Here is a 22,217-nt window from a genome sequence, read left to right on the forward strand (position 1 = left end):
ATATTGTTTAAAAAGTGATTACACAATATTTCTTGAAAACTAATGTCGACAGACAAAGAAATATATCAAGTATAGAGAAACCAACAACAATAACAACAGCATAGCAGCTTTATCATATAATCACAACAAGAAAGACCATAGATCTGTCTGTTTATGCAACAATATTCATAGGTGATCGTGTCTCTGGTCCTAATTCTCACATAAAGAAAGAAAAAGAAAAGAGATGTGTGTTTATGTTTTGGTGATCCCAATAGGAGGAGCAGTTGAATGAATTAATGAAGGTGTTGCTCAAAACACAAGCTCAGTCAGAAAACTATTTGATGAACAAAGACTGACATTTTATAAAGCAAAAGTCACTCTTTATCTTCTGTTTTTATCCCTTTTTGATCAGAACACATTACAACTGCTGCAGAGCATACCCCCTTGCTTGCAGTATAGACTATAGAGAGGTGGCGGGCTGGCTGCCTAGAATTTGATTATTGAAGAATGTTTTTTCTTTTCCACTCTTTTGATAAGGTTTCTATACCCTAGCTTGTTTGGATTGTGGACGTGTATTCCCATGTGTATTCTCAATTAGACTTGAAAATATTTAAAAAATACATATACTATTTTCCTTTTTGTATTCATTAGTTAAAATCTACATTCAAAAAACAAGCTTTTTTGTTTAAGAATCTGGTTAGGGAATTTAAATGATACTAGATTTTGTGTCCGGGCGTAAAACTTGGTTCCCCAATTCAATCTATAACTACAAAGTACAAATACAATACATCAATGTCTCTTTCTTTGAACCATATTTTTCATTTGATGAAGTTTGGCTTCTTCCAAGTCCACATTTAATTTGGTAAAGCTCGGATTCGCCACGCCCTAGTCCCGATTTAATTTGGTAAAGCTCGGCTTCGCCTCGCCCCAGTCCCACTATGATTTGGTAAAGCTCGGCTTCGCCCAAGTCCCCATTTGATTTGGTAAAGCTCGGCTTCACCTCTCCGGTCCCGATATGATTTGGTAAAGCTCGGCTCCGCCCAAGTCCCCATTTGATTTGGTTAAGCTCGGATTCGCCTCGCTCCATTTGGTAAAGCTCGGCTTCGCCTCGCCCTAGTCCCGATTTGATTTGGTAAAGAACGGCTTCGCTTCGGCCCAGTCCTGATTTGATTGCGATTTAGAGCGGCACCATCATCTTCATATGCAATGTGGTAGACGATGTAGTTATTATATTGTGCACGCACCCAATAACTGATTAGCAAAACTTGATAAATTGCTAGGATATTGTAAAGCAATGATTAGTTACATATTATGTCCACTGCACAACTTTTTTATCACAACAGTTCTTCCTGAAAGCTTAGCAACTGAATTAAAGTTAAATGTTGTAAATTACAGATATGCAACAATTAAAAAAAAAGAAAACTGAATTACCAAGACAATATCAAACAATCCATCTCTCAACTGCTCCAAATCTTGCATTCCATGTTGCTTCCTTCGCAGACTAATAAGTAAATAAAAACCCGCATTTCTTCTACCCGAAGACAACATATAAGGCCTTTCGTGGTTTACGCTTTCAAAATTATGACTTACAACATGCCAATTACTTTAACAGGTAATAGCCCTAGGAATCTTCTGACTCTTTACTTGAGCGAGCATCTGATGCCTTTCACAACCTAATATACGCTTACATAAAATTTTGAAAATATTTACCTCTCTATGAATAAATTATCGAGTTTCTGATTATCTCCAGGAGTCCTTTTTCATATAACTGTGCTAAACAATCCAAACACTACAAAGCAATATATAAAAATGAAATACGGAACTTGCCAAAGTAAACAATGATCATTTATTATTGTGGAGACCCAAGAGTTCTAAGCAATCGAAACATACCTTTAGTGTAAGAGACGACTTCATTACTCAAAGACGTATCACCTGAAATGACTTTGATTACTTAGTTATACGTTTATTACATTGGATGAAATTAAATTTCATAATACGTATCACTAAAAACTCACCTTCAACTCTAACTCAGTGTGGTCGACCATTGTTAAACATGTTCGATATATGCTACCTTCTCCTTGATTTCCCCAACCTGTAATCCAGTAGTGCAAGTGAATTGGCCTCTGTTTCGAAATAAAAAATATGAAAGGATAGATAGTTATATATAGTTCTCAAGAGATGGATAAATCTCACCTTATCAGAAGTTGCTCAAATCACCCATTGCAACCTAAGTAAGAGCAGGTAAATCTACCTATGTGAAATAAGTGCTTCATGAACAAAACATGGAAATTAGAGAATATTTTCGCTTCACATTAGAGATGTGCTTTCCCTATGCAATTAAGATTGTCACCATTCATGTAACTGGCAGCGAATGTTTTTGCTTGTTTCATAGCTCTTTCAGATATGTCTTGGGGTGCTGCTGATAAGAAACCGTATATGTAAGCAAAAAGTACATGTAAACTTTCTTTCAGAATATGCAAAATTTTCAGTAAAAAAAACATGATTTATGGATGTTTTTGTACCTTTTCGCTTGTTTTGAGAACCTTTTCGCTTGTTTGTACTCCGCAATCTTCTTAGCAACCTTTTCCTGTTGGTTCTGCATCTTTGTTCCAAAGTTTGTTTTTCAGTTTTCTCTTTTCCGTGAACTAAAGGTCGCAAAGTTTGTTTGTTGTGTTGAAGATTTTTAGATCTCAACAGGACATAAAACGTCTTAGCAAGCAACCGAGCAAGCCTAAAGCTTCAAGTTTTACTTCCTTATCTGCAAAGCACACATAACTTAGAAAAAATTACAATTGTTAAGACTTTGCATTTCCATTGCAATCTCAACAAAAATACAAACTTAATCTCGTGCCCCCATAGGGGAATAAAAGAAGAAATTCAGTCATGTCTTATCATGAACAATATAGTTTTTCTTTTGCCGTATTCGCCTATTCTTACTTGGAAATATGATAGTTTTACTGCTTAGTAGTAATGGATGTCAACAGCTGAAAAATGCCCAATTTATTGGTTGTAACTTATTAAATGGCTGTGAAATCATTGCTTAGTACGCTACTTGACTGCAACTTGTAGGCTATTGGTCCTTTAGTGTTATAAAAGGTCAAAGGTCTTTCATGTCACCTTATGACAGTCATTTGTTACACACGGTGATTTTGAAACAACGTCTTAAACATATTCAACCGAAAAATTCGAAAGGCATAGAAAATATAAAAAGAATATCTAGTGACAAAACAGTTCTTAATTTGCTTCCTGTTATCAAGAAAATCACGAAAGACATTGGGGAATTTTTGCTTATTCAAGATTGGCTTGTACATTTGTTGTCGGTACAGAACTACCTAACGTATATGTATAACATAAAGCTGTGACTATGAAAGGAAAGGAGATGGAAATTGCTTTCACCAAAACAGTCCTGGAATTCGGACAGTATACCCAAATCCAAATCCCTTAAGCTCTTTATTGAAATCCAAAGACACAAATAAGAGCAGCATGATTGAGTCGAGAAAGTTAAATATATAGGGTAGCTTATGTATCATAATTGAATTTGTTCTTTATAGCTTTTTTTGACCCAAATCAGCATGATAACAAACAGTGATAACTGGATATTTTCCCTAAGCAAAAACACAAAATCCATTGAATGAAAAAAATAATTTTAAGTAGCTGTAAAGCTAAAATACAGTTTGGTCTTTCTTAACAATGAGGGAAAGAAGGTTCGATATTAGACCCATGATGAATTCAGTCGTACAATTGCGATGACAATATGGAATGCAAAATGTGTGCTCAGCAACCAACCATCTGGATTTTGGGTAGATAAATAACAAAATTACACAATCTGCGCCAGGTTAATAAGTAGTGTAGTTATTACTGAAATGCAGTGGACATAAGAATAATGGTAGCACGAAGGGAAAATTAATAATTCGCTACTCTTAATAATTATTTTTCGTAAATCATGTACTTGACAAATGATTACTACTCTTAAGACTTGATTTTTTTGTCTCCGAAAGGATCTTATAATGTATCTGTAGCTGGCCGCTTTATTTCATTCCAACATTCAAATACTTAGCTTCTGCCAGACCATTCGTGAGCACTTTCTGCAAAAGAAGAATCCATAAAATGCAAATAGTCGCAACACTGCAAAAATATATCCCACATAAGATCTCACTCATGTTGTTCCTGATAATACATACTAAGAAAATACCAAAGTAAAAAGGAAAAACACTCAACTAATTGGTTAAGTATTAGATATGCAACTAAAATTTTCATCTAAATACAATCACTTGCATCTACAGAAGGTCTCACCTTCCTCCGCAATTTTATTTTTTTAGCATGAACGAAGTAATGCTGAACTAAAAAGTAGCATATCCTAATACTGCTCAAGCTACACATTGCAAAGCTGCACGGGAATCTAGTGACAAACTTGGAATCCGAGGCAGCAACATGTACGGGCCACTCCTTTAGTTTCTCAATACTATCATTAGCATAAATTATTTTTATTTTTATCCACGCCTTCATTGTCTGGCAACGAAAAGCTCATGGAGATGTCTCTAGCATATTAGCAACGAAGAGTATCCATATTAAACTACAACGAAAAATATATATGGCTGACTATACTCTATCTTCCATTGCTTTTATTGCTCTAAATTCAAAATTAGAATTACAAATAATAAGAAGTGACCAAACCATTAGACCCAGTGTCCGACACCAAAACCAAGCGGAGAGCAACCTATTCTCTCTTATCCCTTTTTATTTGCAACCTGAAGGTGTTGCTGTTGATGAGAAACCCTTTTCGTAGCACACCAATTCCTGCAAATTCGAGAATGATAATAACCTTATTAATTATTTTTTTTGAGAATAATAATAACCTTTAACTCCATCTTCTTAAAGCTCGTAATCACCGTCAATCTTCTCCTTCAGCAACACACTCAATGGCACAAAATCTTCATCATTCCACGTTTTCTTGTGATGAAATACGACTTAAATCTCCAAAACAGCACCATCTTACTGCCAACTTCAGATTCGACTCAAACCCAAGGTTCCCACTTCTTTAATCTCCTAGTCTTAACGGAATTCGTCTAGACCACTCAAATCAAGCCATAATGGATGGCATCATCATCTTTTTCTTCCCTGTCCATATTCTCTTCAAAACTAAACTCTTGTAAAAATCCAGTGGATGAACCACTAAAAGAATGCAGTGTCTTTACGTCTATGAGGAATTTGGTAGCATTATTGACAACTTAAACTCCAAATCCATCTAGGGTCCAAAAAGACAACTCTCAACATAGAATGCTGTAACCAGCCACAATGGATGGTATCATCATCTTTTTCTTCCCTGTCCATGTTCTCTTCAAAACTAAACTCTTGTAAACATCTAGTGGATGAACCACTAAAAGAATGCAGTATCTTTACGTCTATGAGGAATTCGGTAGCATTATTGACAACTTAACTCCAAATCCATCGTCAGCAAGCCTTATAATTGAACCATCAAAACAAACCAAACGCAAACCGCATGTATAATTAAAGCCTGAAGAAAAAAAAAATTAATGCAACCTATCTTCTTTATTCTTTATGTTCAACTAATGCAACCTATCAAAATTGATTTTTAATGTACTAAAAAGATCAACCTACAACAATCATTAAAAAAAAAGAATTGCAGGTAAAAAATTCTAGGTTTTTACATGTTTTACCTTCTTTTTCACTTCCTCCCAACTCAACCATGCCTCTTAAATTTCCTGCAGCAAACAATACAATTTAATTACATAAAGAAACCTAAAGCACAAAGAGCAATCACCGTAAGAAAACCAGAGAAGAAAGAGTACAGGGGAATTGGTATTGATGACACATAGTGTAAACCTTTGGAAATGAGCAAACAGGCATGACCTTATCGTCCTCACAAGCATTAGGAACCACAACTGCAACACAATTTGTAGGTACTCAAATTTTTTAAGCAAATAAGATATTTACATCTAATTCAGAAAATCTGATGCTCATCCTAGAGGGCGCATTGTTCTTTATAGCATTTTTATAAACAATCCTGGGTGGAGTTCAATTCTTTTAACTTACCTCACTAATTCTTTTAAAGCGAGTTTGAAAGTGTCCCGGAACCGACCAACGAAGGAAGAGGATTTCCCGTAGATAACAATTCAAAGAGTACATCTCAAGAAATTTCATGAAAGATAACTATTCATAGAGTTCAGTATTTTCTAAATATATCTGTACCTAATGGAAAACAGATGCTCACGAACTGGTAATGCAAAAAAACGGGTTACCAAGAAGGATATAAACCTGGATTTAGCAAAAACCCTTATGAGCAAAGATCGTACCTGCAAAATAAAACATGGGTTAGGGTTTATTGATTATACATACAAAACAAAACATGTTGATTAAGAGAAACGAAAAGACGGAAAGAAAAGGGTTACGGTTTACCAAGATTGTACCTGTAAAATAAAACATGGATTAAAGTTTATTGATTATACATCACTTAGAAAAGTAAACAGAGAGAAATAGTGAAAGGAACAAAAAAAAACTGCCATTAATTAGTGATTAGGGTTTTCTTGTCGTAGCCCGTAGGAAATATGAAGAAGAAGAATTCCCTAGGCCGTGTAAGGTTTCGTAAGAGAGAAGAGATTAGATTAGGTTTTTTTTTGTCACCGGTATGAAAAATATAAAAATTTATTTTTTTAGCAAAAAAAAACCTTGTTTTTCTCTTTTTTGAGGAAAAGTGAAATGGAGCAATTCTGTGAGAGGGTGACGGTCACCGTTCAACGTGGAGCCTAAGGAGCTTAGGATTTAAAAGGAATTGGATTTCTTTTAAAACAATTTCTCCTATTTTTCCTTGATAACTAAAACAAATTTTAAAACTCGGTTTATAAATATAAGCTCGTTTTTTTCCTGAATATTTCGAATACAGATTTATTGTCAACTTTTCATCCGTCTGTAAGGACCCTCAAGCTCATCAACGTTATTTAACCGGTTAAGAGACGATCAAGAGATGATTTACTCACTAATGACTCGATTAGTTAATATAGATTTTAATTAATAGTAATTAATCTAACAACGATCTAGATACGAAATTAGTATCACTAGGTATATCTCGAAAAATCTGGCGAAATAGACTGCTCGCACGTGTCAATAGAAAACCAACGAAGAAAATTTTATCAAAGTAGTTAGAGGGGAAAAATAATGATTTTGCAGATAACCGCCTTGGTTGCCCCTATCCACCTTCTAGATGCCGTAATATCTTGGTCGACCTTATCCCATGTCGATTTGAGAAGATTAACTCATTCTATTTTCTTTTTCTTTTTATTTTTATTTTTCATTCTCTTTCTTCTTCTCTTTTCATTCTACTCTGTTCTTTCTTCTTTCCTTATTTCGGTCGATTTCATCGACGAAGCTAGCTTAATTTGATGTGAGTGATTCATCAAAGTTTAGTAGTTAGTTGTATGATGGAGAAGGTGATGGTGCTGAAATTGTTCGATCACAGAAAAAGAAGCCGAAAAGGGTAAGCTAATTTTGGGGTTCAAATTGATTGATGTTTATTTATGAAATTGTTCTGTGTTGATTGATTATAGAGTGGGTTTACTCTTAATTGAAGTATAGATGGACGTATAGGTTTAATTTTAGTTTCATAGAGAATTAGGGTTTGTGTTGTTCTTCCCCAAATTCGAGTTAGGGTTCCTGAATCGGGTAGTCCAGATGAATATGTTGAATTGAGTAGCAGTATTCGGATATGAGTTATTGATTTGGGGTTTTGAATCTTGTTTTGGGTTGTTTTAAATTGAGAAGCATTTTGGTGAATGGAGGAAGGGATAATGAATCTGTGAACGAAGGTAGTAATTGATGGATATAATGAGATCCAAGGAAACTCAGTTATAATCCGGTGGAGCTAAATGATTTCAGGGAGTTCATGGATTTAAGCTCAGTTGGAAATGAAGAAGATGAATGGATGTTACAGAATTAAGTAGATTTCCTAAAATGACAATGATGTTGCTGCCGTGGTGTTGATGTTGTTCAGTTGTTGGTAGAAGTTAAATTGAATTGCTTGTGACAAACATGAAGAAGTTGATGGTGTTGTATGTATTTTAAGTTAGAAGAATGGTTGTAATACATCTTAATTGGTTGAGATGGTGATTAGATAACTTGTTTGCTGAAGCTGGAGACTGAATGGATTGAGATGTGGCTGTAGTTTCGGTTTGATGTGGGTTACATGAAGACAAGAGATGGTTAAATGTGCGAGTGTTGTGAACTGAATCTTACAGGTGAAACAGAGATGGTATTGAAGAAGAACCCGTTTTAGATGAGGGTGTGAGCTATGAATGTGCAAGTGTGGTGTTGTTGGGATGGTTTGTTAGACTATCGGTGTGCATAATTGTGTGTTCTTAATGTACTATTCATGTATCTTTGAGTATGAAATATATGTAGTATATGTATGTACGATGTTTGCTTCGATTTATTGTTTGTGATATGCATTGTGAGATTTCCCTGCGAGGAGTGTCTGTGTTTCCCCACGGCTCTTAGCTAAGTTAAGTAAGGCGGTAAATCATCCGTCGATAATATTACCTAGTAGGGCGGTAATTCATCCGTTTTAATAGTATTATAACTATTTCATAGTAGGACGGTAATTCATCCATTTTAGTGGTATTGCATATTAATATAGTAGGGCCGTAACTCATCCGTTTAAATAGTATCCTAGTAGGGAGGTAATTCATCTGTTATGATATTATAAATATTATTTTATTTGAGGGAAATCACTCGTGTGCTTATTATACTTGTTCGTCTAACTTTGTGATCTTGATAATAATATTCTGAATCATAGTTTGTATGGGCACTCTGTGTGGATGATGTTATTATTATTTGTTAGGGTTGTTCTCGCGTCGTCTTCTCCAATGAATTTGGCGAAGATAGGATAACACTTGCTTCTTGTTGCATGAATCGCTAAATGCTTAGATTCATACTCTTCTTTCAATTTCTGTTCTTATAACTGTTAATCATGTTAGTGATTACTTGGAAGTTATACTTTTCCATTGGGTACGCCTTTGGGATGATGTGCTCACTCGTTCCCACTTCAGTTTCAGTAACCAGAAGCAATGGTACGCATGAAGATATTCGTTTTCGTAGCTTAAAGATTTTAGCGATGTTAGCGATGTTGAGAATCTTTTATATATATGTATTCCATATTTATTCTGTAAAACAAGACATTAATATATTCATATCACTAGAGAGATTTGTCATTTGTATAATATCAGAGAGTTTGGATTTTGTTATTAGCACTTTATGTAATTATGATTATTAGAATCGGTAATTTAGAATTGACTCTTCAATTAAGTTGTAATCTTATTAGCTAAGCAGGTTTAGTAATTGGGGCGTCACACCGTCTTGGTAGGTTCCACTATAGTTTACTTGTTTACCCTTTACGAATCGTCAATTGACCTTTTACATCATTTTTCAAGTTCTTCGACTTCGATTCAGGATCGTCACGTCGTTTTAAGATTTGGTTACATCATTCCCAAAAGACTTCATCATTCCCAAGTGTCTTAGATTTTTGGTTGGTGGAGTATCGAGCTTCTACAATATTTTTCAAGTTTGTCGAGGCCGATTTAAGATCGTTACGCCGCAGTTGAGATGGATCAGTTTATTAGTTAGTCGCAACTGTTGGAAATGAGATGTACTTAGTATCTAGTGAAGATATAAAGTAACAGATTAGTTGAGTGTTTGATTGTAGTGTTGAATGTTGTAAGATAGGTTTGGAACTGTTAGTTTCACATAACCAACAAGCTTAAGTGATTCAGACCTTTCAGTTGTCTAGTTAACTGATTTTCTGACTCAGCTGATCTGACTGCGCTAACTCACCGAGTTTCCCTGTCTTGACCGAGTCAGACCGTTGACATGGCCTGACTTCAGACATTGACCGTCAGTTGACCAGTGGACTGTTAGTGGATTCTTTTGGACCATGCCTTAGATTAATGGCTGGTTTGTTAGACTTGGGCTTAGAACTAGTTTCTTGTATTTGGCAATTTGGACCTCTTATGGACCGAAATAGCCCTTGACTTGTTCTACAAAGTTGTAGATATTCATAAGTCGTAGTTAATGGACTATATAATATATCCAATTTAATTAGTAAACCTTAGATATACTAAAGTTAGATAATAAAAAGGTGTAGAACCATAAATGGGTTTAAAACCAGTAGATAGCTAGACTTGTTATGAATCTTGTACGAGCCTTTCGGCTAATTTCTTATAATGCTTGTGTGATTAACAGTAGTCTTTATTAACAACGATCGATTCAGAGGATGAACCACTGGATTGAGGATCTCGAGGTAGGCGAGGCTTTTCATCCAGAAAGGTGGGAACTCCGTAACCTTCTTGTAATCATTAAGCTTTTCTTTATCTGCAAGCATGATGAGTCCTTACTATCAGTGTGCATGATTGCGTGTTCTTATGTGCTACTCATGTATCTTTGAGTATGACGTATATGTTGTATATGTATGTACGATGTTTGCTTCTATGCATTGTTTGTGATATGCATTGTGAGATTTCCCTGCGAGGAGTGTTTGTGTTTCCCCACGGATCTTAGCTAAGTTAAGTAAGGTGGTAAATCATCTGTCGACAATATTACTTAGTAGGGCGGTAATTCATCCGTTTTAATAGTATTATAACTATTTCATAGTAGGGCGGTAATTCATCCGTTTTAGTAGTATTGCTTATTAATATAGTAGGGGGTAACTCATCTGTTTGAATAGTATCCTAGTATGGCGGTAATTCATCCGTTATGATATTATATATACTATTTTATTTGAGAGAAATCACTCTGTACAAATTATACTTGTTCGTTTAACTTTCTGATCTTGATGGTAATATTCTGAATCATAGTTTGTATGGGCACTCTGTGTGGATGATGTTATTATTATTGGTTAGGGTTGTTATCACATCGTCTTATCCAATGAGTTTGGCGAGGTTAGGATAACACTTGCTTCTTGTTGCATGAATTGCTAAATGCTTAGATTCATTACTCTTCTTTAAAATTCTGTTCTTAGAGCTATGAATCATGTTAGGGATTACTTGGAAGTTATACTTTTCCATTGGGCATCCCTTTGGGATGATGTGCTCACTCGTTCCTACTTCAGTTTCAGTAACCAGAAGCAATGGTACGCATGAAGATATCTGTTTTCGTATCTTAAAGCTTTTAGCGATGTTAGAGATGTTGAGAATCTTTTATATATATGTATTCCATATTTATTCTGTAAAACAAGACATTAATATATTCATATCACTAGAGAGATTTGTCATTTGTATAATATCAGAGAGTTTGGGTTTTGTTATTAGCACTTTATGTAATTATGATTATTAGAATCGGTAATTTAGAATTGACTCTTCAATTAGGTTGTAATCCTATTAGCTAAACATGTTTAGTAAGTGGGGCGTCAGAACTTGGTATCAGAGCTCACTATTAGATCTTATATGGGCGATAATAGAAATAGCTAGTGCTTGTTGGTGAAGTAGATTAGTTTAGACTGGGATGGAATGTGATATAAATCTTACTCACTAAAAGCTATCAAAAACTGAAAGATTTATTTGATTGAATGATTGGTTCATTTTTTTTCTTGTTGTGTGTATATATAGTATGAAGTAAAATAATTAGTTTAAACTAATATTATAGTTTAGAAGCTTCAATAGAAATTAGTGAATAGTTAGTAAAAAAATTGAGAACACTTAGTCAATCCATTAATGGAGAATCATGAGTTTAGTATTCCTAATAGATCCGAAATTCATTTTGAAACTTAGTTGAGTACTTTTACATATATTTAGAACCCTTAATTTATTGAAATAGAAAATGAATGTGAAGAACACAGACTTAATGATCTTTTAGTGCTTAAATCATTATACCTGAGGTTGATAATTTTGATTGATATATTACAGATTCAAATAGAAACATTATTATAGAGTATCTTCTAGTGTACTTAGAACCAGTTATCTGTTGGAATAGAATATGGTCTTTTGAACCTAGAGCCACAAATGTTAGTTCTAGAAAGCCATATATGTTTGTACTTCATTTCATGTTGTTTCGAACTCATCTGAAATGATTTAATTTACGCGCATTTGTAAGTATGAGCAATACTTGCACTTGGTCGAGATATAAAGTCTCTTTATAAGGTGAGGAGTTTTGAAGGCCATAAGGACGGATTCATTTTCGAGGACGAAAATGTTATAAGATGAGGAGAATGTAAAGACCCTCAAGCTCGTCAACTCTATTTGACCGGTTAAGAGACGATCAAGAGATGATTTACTCGTTAATGACTCCATTAGTTAATATATATTTTAGTTAATAGTAACCAATCTAACAACGATTTAGATACGAAATTAGTATCACTAGGTAGATCTCGAAAAGTGTAACGAAATAGACTGCTCGCACGTGTCAATTGAAAACCGACGAAGAAAATTTTATCAGATTAGTTAGAGGGGAAAAATAATGATTTTACAGACAACCGCCTTGGTTGCCCTTATCCACCTTCTGGTGACGTAATATTTTGGTCGGCCTTATCCCCTGTCGATTTGAGAAGATTAACTTATTCTCTTTTCTTTTTCTTTTTCATTCTTCTTTCTTCTTCTCTTTCATTCTTCTCCGTTCTTTGAATTGGAGAAAGTGATGGTGCTGAAATTGTTCGATCACAGAAAGAAGCAGAAAAGGGTAAGCTAATTTAGGGTTCAAATTGATTGATGTTTATTTATGAAATTGTTCTATGTTGATTGATTATAGAGTGGGTTTACTCTTAATTGAAGTATAGATGGACGTATAGGTTTAATTTTGACCAGACGCTTGCTTTTTCCCGCGTGCTTGTTTGAATGCAAGCAATTATTTCTACAACTATTGATTTTGAGCCAATCAGATATCACTGCGTGTCAAACTGTGTCAGGCGGGAGACAGAAGAAATATTAAGATGATTCCTTTCCAGACACGCTTCCCATATCCCATGTCCTTTGGGTTCTGGGGGACCTCCCTACGGAGAGATTCTCTTTCTTTCTGCTTCAATTCAAGCACTTGAATACCTCTTCAAAGCTCCAAGTGTTAAGTCCTTTGAAATAACATAAAGTTTCATAGAGAATTAGGGTTTTGTTGTTCTTCCCCAAATTGAAGTTAGGGTTCCTGAATCGGGTAGTCCAGATGAATATGTTGAATTGAGTAGCAGCATTCAGATATGAGTTATTGATTTGGGGTTTTGAATCTTGTTTTGGGTTGTTTTAAATTGAGAAGCATTTTGGTGAATTGAGGAAGGGATAATGAATCTGTGAACGAAGGTAGTAATTGATGGATATAATGAGATCCAAGGAAACTCAGTTATAATCCGGTGGAGCTAAATAATTTCAAGGAGTTCATGGAGTTAAGCTCAGTTGGAAATGAAGAAGATGAATGGATGTTACAGAATTAAGTAGATTTCCTAAAATGACAATGATGTTGCTGCCGTGGTGTTGATGCTGTTCAGTTGTTGGTAGAAGCTAAATTGAATTGATTGTGACAAACATGAAGAAGTTGATGGTGTTGTATGTATTTTAAGTTAGAAAAATTGTTGTAATACATCTTAATTGGTTGAGATGGTGATTTAGATAGCTTGTTTGCTGAAGCTGGAGACTGAATGGATTGAGATGTGGTTGTAGTTTCGGTTTGATGTGGGTTACATGAAGACAAGAGATGGTTAAATGTGCGAGTGTTGTGAACTGAATCTTACAGCTGAAACAGAGATGGTATTGAAGATGAACCCGTTTTAGATGAGGGTGTGAGCTATGAATGTGCATGTGTGGTGTTGTTGGGCTGGTTTGTTAGACTATCGGTGTGCATGGTTGTGTGTTCTTAATGTACTATTCATGTATCTTTGAGTATGACATATATGTAGTATATGTATGTACGATGTTTGCTTCGATATATTGTTTGTGATATGCATTGTGAGATTTCCCTGCGAGGAGTGTCTGTGTTTTCCCACGGCTCTTAGCTAAGTTAAGTAAGGCGGTAAATCATCCGTCGGTAATATTACCTAGTAGGGCCGTAATTCATCCGTTTTAATAGTATTATAACTATTTCATAGTAGGACGGTAATTCGTCCATTTTAGTGGTATTGCTTATTAATATAGTAGGGCGGTAACTCATCCGTTTGAATAGTATCCTAGTAGGGAGGTAATTCATCTGTTATGATATTATAAATATTATTTTATTTGAGGGAAATCACTCGTGTGCATATTATACTTGTTCGTCTAACTTTCTGATCTTGATGATAATATTCTGAATCATAGTTTGTATGCGCACTCTGTGTGGATGATGTTATTATTATTGGTTAGGGTTGTTCTCGCGTCGTCTTCTCCAATGAATTTGGCGAAGTTAGGATAACACTTGCTTCTTGTTGCATGAATTGCTGAATGCTTAGATTCATTACTCTTCTTTCAATTTCTGTTCTTAGAACTATTAATCATGTTAGTGATTACTTGGAAGTTATACTTTTCCATTGGGTACGCCTTTGAGATGATGTGCTCACTCGTTCCCACTTCAGTTTCAGTAACCAGAAGCAATGGTACGCATGAAGATATCCGTTTTCGTAGCTTAAAGCTTTTAGCGATGTTAGCGATGTTGAGAATCTTTTATATATATGTATTCCATATTTATTCTGTAAAACAAGACATTAATATATTCATATCACTAGAGAGATTTGTCATTTGTATAATATCAGAGAGTTTGGATTTTGTTATTAGCACTTTATGTAATTATGATTATTATAATCAGTAATTTAGAATTGACTCTTCAATTAAGTTGTAATCCTATTAGCTAAGCAGGTTTAGTAATTGGGGCGTCACACCGTCTTGGTTAAGTTCCACTATAGTTTACTTGTTTACCCTTTACGAATCGTCAATTGACCTTTTACATCATTTTTCAAGTTCTTCGACTTCGATTCAGGATCGTCACGTCGTTTTAAGATTTGGTTACATCATTCCCAAAAGACTTCATCATTCTCAAGTGTCTTATATTTTTGGTTGGTGGAGTATCGAGCTTCTACAATATTTTTCAAGTTTGTCGAGGTCGATTTAAGATCATTACGCCGCAGTTAAGTTCGTCGAGCGCAGTCAGAATTGTTACACCACTTTCAGAAACGACGAATCATATACCCTTCCAACCAATAAGATGTGGTTCAGGGGTAAATAGGACAAAAAGTAGATTAAAAAACAGCTACCTTGCACTTAACTGGGTGGAATCCCTCTTTTCCTTAAAAAAAACAGTGGGACCAAGGGTATATTCGAAATGTTAAAAAAATGAGCATATATTCGGAAACCAAAAAAAAAAAGACCTATATTTATGGACGTAAAAGAATTTTTAGGAATAAAATCTAATTTTATGGAATCCAACCCCATAACTGAATTCTTAAAATTTTCAATTTTCCCAGCCGAACGAGCTGATAAAGGTATCACGATAATTTATTTGCACAAATAAATGGTTGAACTTTATGTTATTTGTATTTTCAATACTGTTGTCTTTTTAATACTCAAACGCATGTTGTTTTGTATTTTGAATAAATTTTCAGTGTTCTAATTTTAGCATTTACATTTTTACGTGCCTGTCGTTCTAGTTAGCTAAAATGCCACTAGATCATTATTATTAGATTATAACATAATATGTGTCTGTTGAAAACTCAGTATATATATATTTATAATACAAAACAAAATGGATTTTTTAGTTTGGACGGATGGATAACATTTTGAGAGTCAAACGCTGCATCCGACCATCTCAGTTTCATCCCGGCCAAAGACATCCGACGGATGTAAGAGTTGTAACTACTTTTATTATGAATCTTAATTGATTAGGTTCCCTCATAATTAGGGTCATAAAATTCATTATTGATTGGATTTCTTCATTTAAATTAAATAAATTCAATGCGAATTTATTTTAAGAGTATTCTTTATGTCTTTTACGGTTATAAACATGATATAATTACATTATTATTTTTTACAAACTTAGTCAAGCTTTGTCAATCAAGCATAATTGACAAATAAAATAAATTACTTTTTTTGTATTTTGGTAAGAATTTCTCTACTGATCATGTTACGCCCTTCCTCATTTTGTATGTTTGTCGGAAGAAATCAGAGATGGGTCAAAAAGATTTTTTTCAAGATATAATTAACAACACGTAAGAATTCTTTATCAAGTAAACTAGATAACAACGATATGCATTTTATTTATTTAGTAAAATGAATTGGTAAAATCCTTCGGTTGTTAAATGGATTGATGATACAATCTTAAAGATATTCTATATTAATTAGTTTGATTCATCAAAAATAAAATAATTAACACGAAAAAACAATTTGATTAATAAGATCTAATTTCAATATTTATTTTTTAGTCCACTATACTTTGAACCAAATTTAAGAATTATTTATATGAGACTTCCTGATCCAAATTTAAGAATTATTTCAATAAATATAATTGTTGATTAGATAAATGTCAAATTAGTCTTTTTTTATTAGACGTTTACCAAATTTTTTTGTTAGCCTCATGCAGTGCCGTTACGGCACGGATTTTTTCCAGTATACATACATATATGCCAATTTTCTTTTCAATTTTTAAATATAGGCTTTCCATCCATATTTCCATCATTGGTTAAGTCTGTCAATAGTTTACTTACTTATCCTTTATTCGTTGCCATTTTAACCTTCTACATTATCTTCCAGATACGTTGAGCTCAGTTCAAGATCGTTTTACCGTTTTTAGGATCATTACATTATCCCCAAAATGGTTCATTATTAGTATCTTGAGGTTTTTTCCTGGCATGGAATTGTTCGTCTTCAATACTTTTCCGGTTTGTTGATCCTGATACAAGATCGTTATACTGCTTTTAGGTTTGCCAAGTCTGGTTCAGAATCGTTACACCGCTTCAGGGTTGTCGTATAGTTTACCCTCCCCGTCAAGGTGATGTGTTTCAAGAGTAAATAAGACTTTTAACAAGTGATATTGTTGCCACCTAACACTTAACTGGATGTCGGTAGTTTTTGGAATAAAAAAAAAACAGTATAACGAGGCATATATTTGGAATGTTCAAAATAAATAAATAGGCCCATGTTAAAAAATGAAAAAAAAAAAAAACATTTATATACAGTATTTGTAAATGACCCTTATGATATTGTTATCAATCTCGACTAATATGAAATGCAAATTAATTTTGAATTCGAATTGCAACGTTTCAGTACTAAATGCAGATAACTTCATGGGTTTTAGCTAATATTATCTAGTTTAGAATTATCCCTTTTAAAAAAAGGTTGTAATAGATCCATGTAACTAATGTATTGTTTGTTTTTCATTGTTCGATCTATGTCTGATTTCGTATATTATTCAGCCTGAATCAGTTGTCAGATTGTTGGTTTTTGCATTTTATGCTTCGAGGCTGATCCAACTCATAAATCCTGCGAGGTATTTGATCCATGCACAGACTTATATCTAAATCAGATGTGTTTAACTATGTTTAAATCGGTTGTAACAAGTAAAAAAATAAAATGAAAATGAGAATATACTTTGGCACCTTGCTAGTTGGTATACGTTGTTTCCATTCCAGCTGTGAGGTAAATTTTAACATATATTTATCTTAAGAATAGTGAGAAGAATAACATAAATCATAATACTAATTCATTCTACCTGCAAAACATCTATATGAATGATTTTAGTGGTGCACTTAAGCAACTTTTATGCATTACATATTTAAAGATGTTGGAATACTGTTAATGAGGAAAACTGATCTTTGGCTTGAACCATTGTATTGTTACAGCCCCAATCAGATTGGTTTCCTCATTGATAGCCATCAGATTGGCCGCCTAGCTGGTTTCATAAGTATGATTCATCTAGTAGTGTAGGTCAACCGACAAGTATAATCACTTTCATAATGCAAGAAGATTAGACGCGCATTAGAAGACCCCCTAGTCACAAATTTGTGGTTATTACTAATTGTTGATTATCACAAATCCTAATCATACAACTTCGATATTCATAATCATCATCATCATATGTTCATATATGCATGATATTAATCTCCATCACCCCCACAATCTAGTGATTACCAGTCAAATCAAGATTTTTCCAAAGTGGAATTAGATTCTAAGTACTAGATTACAAAACCATAATCATCATTTTACTGTTGAATTAACTCTTAAAGTCCAAATGAAGCAATATAATCACAGCACAATTGACTTCAAGTGCCATTTTGCTCTCTTTTCTCTCTATAGAAGATGGAATCTTCGCATAATTCCACTACCACTACTCCACTAGCACTAAATAGTAGTAGGAATCCCTCATGTGTTGGCGTCAATCTTCTTCTTTCTTCCACTTGTGGAGTGTCTAATCTAAATTATTTTGCCTTTCATTTCAAGACTTCTTTTCTTCTTCCTCCCAGTTGCAACTCACATTCGATATGACCCTTAATCTTGGCGCCATGTGATTGTAGTATTGTACCTTGCGAAACAATAAGTTTCAAATGTATGCACATGGATATTATATATAAAAATCTCTGAGCAGACCTAGCCAGTTGGACGATTTAACTGCTAATAAGAGAATACCTAATTTTGGTTTCAGAATACGAAATTACTGACTTCAGAATCAGTCTTGACCGTTAACTTGAATCGACTGACCAAGTGTTTTATGTAGATTCAAAATGACTCGTACATTTGAACACAATTTTCATGTACATGCACATGGAATAGTTGGCTCTACGACGATCTAGGCGAATAACACGATGCCGAGCCAAGATCGCCTACTTTTATTAAGAGGGGATTTGCATTCTGTTTAGTTAATGCATTTTAATTATATCCTTTTTGTTAAGTTCAATAAAAATGGCCAAGTACACATCAATAATACTAGGTGGTTGTTGGTTGGTACGTGATCATAAACTACATTGGAAATTTGGATATGATATGAGCTTCCCTATGCCAGCACAATTCAAAGATCTCATATCTTCATTCCCATTAATCAATTTGGATCAATAGAAAGTGTTTGAATTTTTTTTCGTTGCTTTAAAAATTTCAAATACCAACACATGTACTTGATTCTTAGTGTATGTTCTACTTTACTTTTTTAGTTTCTACCATTTACTATTTTTGATAGAAAATTGTTATTTAGTCTAGAAATATGCTATTAAACGATTAGACAAAAATTCAACAAAATTGTTATTGAGTTTTACAAGGAAATGATGCTGAAATATCAACAAAATATTACTCTGATCATGTCATTGATCCTCCACTTTTATCATATATATATATATATATTTTTTTTTCAAGTATTATCTCAATAATATAAAATGGTTGGTTGTGATGTTCTTAAATCAGTTTGTTTTCCTTTTATTTAGCATTAAAAATAAGAATATATCCAATTTGACATTGTATTTTTATTTGAACTATTATAACATCCATTCTTACCAACCACTATCACAAAATATTCACACGATACAACTACATTATGATTTTGAATACATCTTCTAGCCTAGTTAAATCGAGTAAAAATCATAAAATTATAGTAAAAAATTTGAATTTTTCCAACATTGCCATGATTAACAAGTATGTTAGCCAATCTACATTGTAGCATTTTACATCTATTTTTGGATGGCCAAAAAGAGTAAAATCTTAGAAATATAGTAAAAAATTTGAATTTCAAAAATAGACAAGAACAGTAATTTTTTTTTTATGGAAAGAGTACAAAAAGAAGTAAATGGTGCCAGATCATAAATTACCATTCCTTCCCTCCTTCATTGGCTCCTTGTCATTAAATATCACCATAAATCAACATTCAATATTCCCTTCCCTAAAATAACAAGTCTTACATGCACGCGCGCCAACATCCCATTAAATCATTCCCCCATCTCCTCTACCTCCTCCTCCTCTCTAGACTTCCCTCTATATAACTCCTCCCTGTAGCCCTGCAGCTTCACCAGTGTACGCCATCTCCCATTCCTCTCATCCTTCAATCCTACTCTTTCCCACTAACTAGCAGTAGTCATTCTATTCTATCAAGGCGTGCTCCATTTCTAGCTTTCATTACTAATCAAGTACTCATCTATTACAATGTCCCCTTCTCAGTCTCAACAACAGCAGCAGCATCATAAACATAATCACTGCTAGTTTTTCTTCCACTACTCAGCTTTTTCTTTTGACAACAACAATCCCAAACCAGACATACTCATTTCAATACCCTCTACTTTCTTCTATATATTCTCAATGGATTACACAAGAAAATCTTACTTCTTACAACAAGAACAAGAAACATATCACTTTCATCATCAAGAAAAGAAGCATTCCAATAATCTTCATCATCAACTTCCACATCTGAATACTTCGTTTTCTTCGTCTTTACTCGACGAAATCTACAAGTCGTTCGACGAAACAACAAGCTATAATCCGTCGTCGTGTTTCGAAGAAACAAAAACAATTACCATGAAGAAGAAGATGATGACACAGAGCTGTATTGCTGCTCCGATTACAAGCAGCAGAACTAGTAGTATTATTAACAAACAACATTCTTCTGTTAAAGGGGCGAGTAATAGAGATCATCATCAACAGAGAGATTTTGTAGCAGTGAAAGAAGAATCAGGGAGAACGAAACAGAGGAACATTGTTGATAAATGGGTTCTTGAAAAGAAGAAGAAGAAGACGAATACCAAAGGAAATGATCAAAAACTAATTGTTGATTCAAATAATAAGATTAACTTGAGGAAGAAAACGGCATCATCGGTTCCGGTGGATACGACTCATCATCGGTGTTTACATTCTACTTCGAGTTCTTCGGATTCTAGTTCCGGTGGAGGGTTTTCTTCGTCGGAGACTGAATCAGTTTATGGATCAAGAACGGCGAAATCAACCAAATCTTCGAATACTGGTTCATTTTTTGTGAAACCAATTAGAACTAGAGGTAGTAGTACCGTTCATCATTCAGAAAAAAATGATCAAATTCTTAGAAGCCACCAATCGAAATTGAAGACAGAGGACAACGAAAGCCGTAGCGGTGGTGGAAATGGGAAAGCAAAATCGAGAGCAATGAAGATTTACAACGATTTGATGAAAGTAAAACAACCGATTTCTCCCGGTGGAAAAATCTCGAGTTTTCTCAATTCTCTCTTCACACCTAAAAAATCATCAAATGATTTTCCGGCAACAACAACAAAATCCACGTTTACAAGAACAACAGCACCACCGGTCACGGCGGCAACACCAACATGTTCATCGGCTTCTTCGTATTCAAGATCATGTTTAACCAAAACTCCATCGCTGAGCAACAATGTAAATCTGAAACAGAGATCTGTTAGATTTTATCCAGTTAACGCCATTGTTGACGATTCTTCCAAACCTTCTCGAGAACAATCTCAACCTAAACATCATAATCAGCAGCAACAGCGTAGGAGTAATCGTATTGGCAGCGAAGAAGAATTCAAGAACAAGATTAGTGAAATTAAGAAGAATAATCAGCAAAGGTTCTTAGTTGAAGAAGTAATCGACATTGATAAAATGCTAATGGCAAATTATCAAAGAAAAGATGAGAAGAATCTGAAAGTTGAAGATGAATATGATGATGATAGAGCTAGTTATGCAAGTTCAGATTTGTTCGAACTTGATAATTTATCAACAATTGGATTAGAGATTAATGCTGCTAGGTTTAGTGAAGAACTTCCTGTGTATGAAACTACTCATTTCGAAACTAATCGTGCCATTGCTAATGGTTTTAGAGTGTAATTCTTAGTTTAACCATTAATTTTTATTAACTCCCAATTTTTGTCTTTTATTTCGATTTATTCATGGTAATATTTCTGGTTTTATTTTCTCGATTAAGATTTTTGGTATTTTTTGATTTTTTTTGTCAGTCTAAAAAATTATTACTTCTAAATATCGTTTTCACAAGTTAAATATTTGTTATTCGACGGTATGTACATTTTCTAATGTCAAAATTAAGAACCATCTAGTGGTCCGATGGTTTTCATACTCCCTGCTATGAAAGTAGGGTTCAACCGAATCCATCCCATAGTTATCAGAATCCACTCCAATTTAGGGACCAAATTAATTCCCCAATAACGGGTAAAATATAAGTATTCTGAATGTGATTAGTAAAATAATAGTACATCGTTTTTAATCTAAGTGAAAAATCTTGGATTTGAGTAAAGACGTAAAAAAGAAGAAGAGAGGAATTGAAGAATGTAGAAGAAGAAGGTTTAAAGTGAAAGTGATAAAGTAAAAAGATGATCGGATCAGATC

General features: G+C 34.1%; 1 protein-coding gene across 1 annotated transcript; it reads left to right on the forward strand.

The window, feature by feature from the left end:
• Window positions 1–19,774: 19,774 nt before the first annotated feature.
• On the forward strand, window positions 19,775–21,750 carry LOC113328402 (protein BIG GRAIN 1-like B). The gene has a single exon (XM_026575515.1). The coding sequence runs from the start codon at window positions 20,193–20,195 to the stop codon at window positions 21,699–21,701; it is 1,509 nt and encodes a 502-aa protein (XP_026431300.1). The 5' UTR covers window positions 19,775–20,192; the 3' UTR covers window positions 21,702–21,750.
• Window positions 21,751–22,217: the final 467 nt, after the last annotated feature.

Source organism: Papaver somniferum, unplaced genomic scaffold, assembly GCF_003573695.1.
Source record: "Papaver somniferum cultivar HN1 unplaced genomic scaffold, ASM357369v1 unplaced-scaffold_107, whole genome shotgun sequence".
In the NCBI taxonomy this organism is placed as follows: Eukaryota; Viridiplantae; Streptophyta; class Magnoliopsida; order Ranunculales; family Papaveraceae; genus Papaver; species Papaver somniferum.